The sequence below is a fragment of the Danio rerio genome, chromosome 8, assembly GCF_049306965.1.
Source record: "Danio rerio strain Tuebingen ecotype United States chromosome 8, GRCz12tu, whole genome shotgun sequence".
NCBI lineage: Eukaryota > Metazoa > Chordata > Actinopteri > Cypriniformes > Danionidae > Danio > Danio rerio.
In genome coordinates, this window is record NC_133183.1 from 64,080,001 (window position 1) to 64,087,500 (window position 7,500).

The 7,500-nt window shown below is 41.7% G+C and overlaps 1 protein-coding gene across 13 annotated transcripts in view; it reads left to right on the forward strand.

The window, feature by feature from the left end:
• Positions 1 to 7,500, forward strand: part of fgd (faciogenital dysplasia) — a 44,593-nt gene that overhangs the window by 35,893 nt on the left and 1,200 nt on the right. For 8 of the 13 annotated variants that reach the window (XM_073909785.1, XM_073909787.1, NM_131556.2 and 5 more), the window contains 10 exon segments: positions 861 to 1,007; positions 1,442 to 1,534; positions 1,643 to 1,722; positions 3,227 to 3,257; positions 3,956 to 4,060; positions 4,915 to 4,968; positions 5,559 to 5,660; positions 5,822 to 5,938; positions 6,533 to 6,630; positions 7,335 to 7,500. The exon segment at positions 7,335 to 7,500 is cut by the window's right edge. In XM_073909785.1, the coding sequence (XP_073765886.1) occupies positions 861 to 1,007; positions 1,442 to 1,534; positions 1,643 to 1,722; positions 3,227 to 3,257; positions 3,956 to 4,060; positions 4,915 to 4,968; positions 5,559 to 5,660; positions 5,822 to 5,938; positions 6,533 to 6,619 (816 nt within the window). In that variant the 3' untranslated portion in view covers positions 6,620 to 6,630; positions 7,335 to 7,500. 13 annotated transcript variants of the gene reach the window in all.

A 7,500-nucleotide genomic window follows, 5' to 3' on the forward strand; every position in this document is an offset into this window, starting at 1 on the left:
TGTTGTTTGTGTGTGTGCATTCGTGTATGTGTTTGAATATGAATGCTCGTTTGTGTGTGTATGCGTGTATGTGTGCATCTGTGTTTGTTTATGTGTGTGTTTGTGTGTATCTGTACACGTATATGTGTTCTGATGTGTGTTTGTGTACATGTGTGTGTGCGTGTGTGTTTGTGTGTTTTTGTGTATTTGTTTATGTGGGTGCATGTTTTTGTTTGTCTGTGTTTGTGTGTGTGTGTGTGTGTATGTCTATGTGTGTATTTGTTTTTGTATAAGTGTGTGTTTGTATGTGTGTGCGTTTCAGTGTATTTATTCTTGTGCATGTTTTTGTTTGTGTGTGTGTGTGTGTGTGTGTGTGTGTGTGTGTGTGTGTGTGTGTGTGTGTGTGTGTGTGTTTGCATATGTGTGTCTGTGTATTCATGTGTTTTTGTATATTAATTTTTGTGGTTGCATATTTTTGTTTTTGTGTGTGTGTTTTTGTGCAAGTGTGTGTGTGTGTGTTTGAATCTATGTGTGATGTGTGTACATTTATGTTTGTATAAATATGTGTGTTTGAGTGTACATTTGTGTGTGTACGTGGGTGCATTTTTGTGTTTGTTTGTGTGTGTGTGCATACATATGTATGTGTGTTTTATATATGTATGTCTGTGTATGTGTGTGCGTGTATGTATTTATGTGTGTGTGTGTGTGTGTGTGTCTATGTGTATGTGTGTGTGTTTGTGTGTGCCTCTATGTATGTGTGCACATACATGTGTGCATGTGTGTGTGTGTCAATAAGTGTTTGTGCATATGTTTGTGTGTGCATATATGTGTGCGTATATGTGTGTATATACATATATATACCTGTGTGTGTGTGTGTGCAGGAGAAGATGCACAAGCTGCTGGAGGTGTATGAGCGTTTGGGTGGAGAGGAGGACATCGTTAATCCTGCTAACGAGCTCATCAAAGAAGGACACATCAAGAAGATGTCGGCCAAAAACGGCAGCGCTCAGGACCGATACCTCTATCTGGTGCGTCTCTGTGTGTGTGTGTGTGTGTGTGTGTGTGCGCGTGCATGTGTGTTAATGTATGTTTTTGTGTGTGTCTGTGTGCATATTTATGTGTGTGTTTGTGTGTGTGTGTGTGTGTGTGTTTGTGTGTATGTGTGTGTGTGTGTGTGTGTGTGTTTGTGAGTGTATTGTAAGGATCTGCATGTTTTGTATAGCAGCTTAGGATTGATCTTTATTGTGAAAAGCGTCACACAAGTAAACCTGAATTGATCTGAACATGCTCCTGTTTGTGTCGTCAATCTGGCAACCCGAGGAGTTATTTTAGAATTTGCACTGCAATACTTACTTCAACCACTAGGGACGTCAATGCTACACACTACACCATTAATGCTCGACTCCTGTATCAGATGATGAACCTGCAGTGTGTGTGTGTGTGTGTGTGTGTGTGTTGGCAGTTCAATAACATGGTGCTGTACTGCGTGCCAAAGCTGAGGCTGATGGGGCAGAAGTTCAGCGTGAGAGAGCGAATCGACATCGCAGGCATGGAGGTGAACACTGCACAGAAATAGCCATCTAGAAGATACAGACTAGAAACAGCCTAGACAGAAGTGCAGTGATCAGCCAGTGAATGACTGGATTCCTCTGTCTGACTGCAGGTTCATGAAAACGTGAAGCAGAACGTCCCGCACACCTTCACCATCACTGGGAAACAGCGCTCGCTGGAGCTGCAGGCCAGGTGACGGACACAGCGGAACACACTCACCTGTACTGTTATTATTACTACATCTGAATGAACATCTCTGCTGAGCTTTAGGCCACGTCCACACACACACACACACACACACACACACACACACACACACCTGGCTGTTACCTGTTTCAAGAGTTCACCCTCAACTGATGATTGATTATGAAGTGTGCTTGGCATGCTGTCCCGGGAGAGAGCCCTGAGCTCATAAGATCCTCGAGCCTGGGGCTCCCTCCTGTCTGCAAGGTGAGAGGGGAGTTTGAGCTCAGGTAGATGTGGAGAACTCCCCTGCTGTAGTCGCTCATGAACAGACAGTGATCGCTCTTAACAGATAACCACTGACTAGCAGCATGTCTATGGTGCTGGATTAGTCAATTACCTTAAGCTGCGTGTGTTTGGACTATGGGAGGAAACTGGGGAACCCGGGGGAAACCCACATGAGCACGGGGAGAATGTATAAACTCCACACAGAAACGTCTGCTGGCTTGGTAAGGACTAGAACCAGGGAGGTTCTTGCTAAGAGGCAACAGTGCTAACCACTGAGCCACCGTACCACCCATCTAGGAAAGGAGGAGGAGTAGGGGTGGAACTCCATCCCCCTCCCCCTCCAACCCCCTCCCCCAACACTTTCAGTTTCCAGGTTACCCTGTCAATATTCAGTGTAGGGGGGACCCCACATTTTGCTCTACGCCACTGCTCAGGGTATTTATAGGGGCTCAGGAATCGCCTGATTGGTGAATCACAGATTGGATAATGCTGGGGCCGGCTGTGATCAATCATGAGCAATTCTCTCGACATTAGTTTATAAATAAACTTCACTTAGTTCTGTTTGTCTTCTGTTTTGCATTTGTATGTGATTCCTTGTCATTTGTGTTGCTCTTTGCATGAAAAAAGTTTGCACAAGACAACGTAAAAACCGCACTGTGATGCATGTCAAGGGCACATCAAACCAGCAGGGGGCGACAAAGACTCTGACGCAGCACTTACATTTTTCTGCATTCAAGTCAATGCAAAAGTGAAAACAGGAATTTGCTGAGAACGTGTGAAATTGCGTCCTCCACATTTGGTGTCAATATTATTAGCCCTTTAAAAAATACATATATTTAGACTGTCTCCAGAACAAACCACCACTTGCCTAATTACCCTAACTTTACCCTAATTACCCTAGTGAAGCCTTTACATGTCACTGTAAGCTGAACACTAGTGTCTTGAAGAATATCTAGTCTAATATTATGTGCTGTCATCATGGAGACGAGGAAATAAATCAGTCATTTATTCATGTATGAATCAGTCTGCTGTTGAACAATAGCCTAGAGCGCCATCTGCTGGTAAACAAGTGAAAATTCCAGTAATTATCAATAAATCACAATTATCAGCTCAGCTCTACATAAAACACACACAAACAGCAAAATACATATAAAAGTCCTGTACAATCCTTTGCAATGCTCAAATGCTGTGTCATTTTACCCTGTGAACTCTGTGTGCTCGACAGGACGGCAGAGGAGAGGGACGACTGGATCAAGGTGAGGATATCTCTATAGATTCTGGGAAGATTTGCAGGAAGATAATACATTTGAAAAACAGTGCATTACACTGAAGAGGAAATAAACTGTACTTTACATCATTTATCCAATTAGTTAAATTGCAACTTAATTAAAATGAGCATTTAATTCAGTTCATTTAATCTGAGAGAATCCGAGTTTAATCTTGCTCCAAAACTGGAGAGTTCAGCTGCAGTTCAACAGAGTTTGTCAGATAATGAAGGAAATGAAACGAAGACTCAATTATTCACCATTATTTTTCATATATTTGATGCATTAATTATTATATTTTTCTTCTGGAGAAAGTCTTATATTAGCTTGAATAAAAATCATATATTTCAAAACATTTATAAAACTTCTGTGGTCGTTATTATTAGCCCCCTTAAAATCACTTTGACAAATATTGGAAATTAATTTCACAGGACGGCAAATAATTCAGTCTTCAACAGTGTTTATGAGCTGTTTGGAAGCTTTAAAGGAAAACCAGACTGAAAAGAGAGGTGTTTACATGTTCAGGAGAGATGAGTGATTCACTGAGGGAATCAAATGAACAAGTGATTCTTTAGAGTTGGATCTTTACAGTGAATGAGTTGAGTGTTTATGTGTGTGTGTGTGAGTGTGTGTGTGTGTGTGTGTGTGTGTGTGTGTGTGTTCATGCTCATCCTCTCCTCGTTCTGCAGGTGATTCTGGGCACTATAGAGAAGCACAAGCAGAACAGCGAGACCTTCAAGGCCTTCAACAGCTCCTTTAGCCGAGAAGACGAACACACACCTGACTCTCCACTGGTACAACACACTGAACACACTCCACACATACAATCAACTCTAAACACAACAACACACAAGTATACTTACAGTATATGTACTATATATAGTGCATTTGAACCATTCTATAGTATACTGACTGTTATTGAATGCTTCAGCACACTGCAGTGTTAACCATAGGGAACTGATCAACTGTACTAAACAATGTAGTGTACTTTACTGTTTACTACAGTAACTGCGGTGTATTGTAGTATAATATACCCCTGTAGAACACTACAGTACTGGGGCATTTGTTTATATTAGTATAGTTGTTGTGTTGCCATAGCAGCTGTAGAATCACCACAACAGATCAATCAGTTAAGTTGTGTTACCATAACTACTGTAAAGTCACCATACCAGATCAATTAGTATAGTTGTTGTGTTACCATAGCAACTGTAGAATCACCACAACAGAAGAATCAGTTTAGTTGTGTTACCATAGCAACTGTAAAGTCACCATACCAGATCAATTAGTAGAGTTGTTGTGTTACCATAGCAACTGTAGAATCACCACAACAGATCAATCAGTTTAGTTGTGTTACCATAGCAACTGTAGAATCACCACAACAGGTTAATTAAAGTGTTTTACTATAGTATAGTTCACAAGCTCGGCAGTATGTATTATAAATGACTATAGTATGTAATCATGTCAGATGCGGATTGTTTTGATGATTGACTCAGCTTTATTGATCTGCTAATGAAAGCAGACTTTTTCCTTCTGTTTTGGGCTCATGTGTAAATCACTGGGCTGATTCTCCACACTGGTGTGTTGATGTGTGTTACATACTGTGGTCATGTCATGTCCAGCATTAAAGCTCATGTGATTCTGAACGCAGGGCCCATGCAGCAACACCAGCATATGTGAGACAGACGGAGCTCAGCATGAGAGGGTGAGACACACACACACACACACACACATGTACATACACACAAACGTAAACACACACTCGTTCATATACATGTACACACATACACATATGCGCACATACACACGCACCCTTACTCATATACATATAACTGCAGACACACACATGTACACACACACACACACACACACACATACTCATAAACACACACTCATTCATATACATGTACACACATACACATATGCGCACACACACTTAAAGACATACTCATATAAAGGAACATGGACACAGATGCAAACATTAACACACACACACGCACACATATATATATGCACACATAAAGACAGTCTCACACATATACACATACTTGCATACATACACACTCATACACACACACACAAACACACATACACGAAAACAAACATGTACACATAAACATTTACACACACTTGTACTGAATACACACATATACACACTCACACACACACAGACTCACAATCACACACACACTTGCATACATATGCAAACATGCACGGATACATTCATTTTAATTTATTGTGTGTGTGTGTGTGTGTGTGTGTTTGTGTGTGTGTGTGTGTGTGTGTGTTTTGTAGAAGAGCTCTAAGAAGCGTGAGAAGGAGAGAGAGATGTGTAAAGGCTGCAACGAGGCATTCAACTTCACCAAACGCAAACACCACTGCAAGAGCTGCGGCGCGGTGCGTCCTGTGTGTGTGTGTGTGTGTGTGTGCATGCGTATATTGTCTGGTGTGCGTGTTTATGTGCATATTGGTCTGATTTTTATATATGTGTGTGCATGTACATGTGTGTTTTGGTGTGATTTGTATATGTGTGTGTGTGTGTGTGTGTGTGTGTGCAGGCTGTCTGTGGGAAGTGCCTGAAGGTGTGTGACAGCAGGAACATTCGCATGTGTAGACCGTGTGCTGAAGCTGAAGGAGCAGCAGGAGGCGCCACTGAGCACAAGAAGAGGGTCGAGGTGAAACACACACATCATACACACACACACAAACACATAACATACACACAGACACTGACACAAACACAAAGGCTGACACTCACACAAATGCAAGGCAAAAACACAGACATCAGACACACACACACACACACAAACACACGCACAAACCCTCAAACACTGACACACACACATTCATTCATTTTCCTTGAGCTTAATCCCTTATTTATCAGGGGTCGCCACAGCGGAATGAACTGCCAACTATTCCAGCATGTTTTACACAGCGGATGCCCTTTCAGTCACAACCCAGTACTGGGAAACACCCATACACACTCATTCACACACACACTCATACACTACGACCAGTTTAGTTGATCAATTCCCCTATAGCGCATGTGTTTGGACTGTGGGGGAACATGCAAACTCCACACAGAAACACCCTTGATTTAATTTGAGTTTATTTAGCTAATTAATACACTATTTAGTTATATTTTGATTGGTTTTTAATTTTTATTTTTATAATTCAGTTTTTTATATAGACCGGGTCATAAATACAGGTGTGTGTGTGTGTGTGTGTGTGTGTGTGTGTGTGTGTGTGTGTGTGTGTGTGTGTTTCAGAAGCAGCTGTCGGTTAGTCAACTGTCATCTTCTCAGCGGTCTGGAAAAGGTGAAGAGGTTGAGCAGGAGCAGATCCTCCATCGTTGACCAGCACACGGGTGAGTGTGTGTGTGTGTGTGTGTGAGCGTGTGTGTGTGTGTGTGTGTGTGTGTATGTGTATGTGTATAAGTGTGTGTGATTAGGGTCAGGTGGATTTGTGTGACCCAATGTTGACCTCAGAGAGTCTGTCTTCTGCAGTGATGAGTCTTGTGTGTGTGTGCGTGTGTGTGCGTGTGTGTGTGTGTGTTCAGTGTCTTTTCTTTTTTTTCTACTGTCTCAAAAGTTAGACATTTCACCTCCATCTCCACCACTGAATAAAGCAGCTATGTTTCGCATGAGTAATGAAATAATCTGCATTGATGTGTGGATTGTGAGGACTCGGCAGTATTTCACTGAGATACGATTATTAAAGTTTTCATATACTAATATCAATATATTTTGGTGCATGTAGACAAACGTTTCATTCATCAGTTACTGTATATCCCTTAAAACGAGAGTTTGCTCACCGAACATCTTCAGGAATAGTAATTTAATACATTTACATTCAAACCAGTTAACGAGCAGCTGGACAGGTGTACCTAATAAAGTGGCCGGTGAATATACCTGCACAAATAAATCCCTGTAAAGAATCATACTGTAAGGAAATATAACTGTTAAAGAGAGATCTGTGATGGTTACACTATTTGTGTATATATGTATGTATGTGTGTTTATTTATTTAAATATTTCCGTGTATGAGCTGTAATCTGTGTGTGTATCGTCAGGTCTGTGTGTTCATGCTCTTCGTCTGTCAGGATTCTCAGCCAGCAGCCGATTGGACAACGCTCCTGTCACATGCTGTATGGGGAGGAGCCTACGAGGTGTCAGCTACAGGATGTTTCCCCTGGGCTCTGGCCCCGCCCCTTTTATAAGGAACTCCTGTTACTTGAA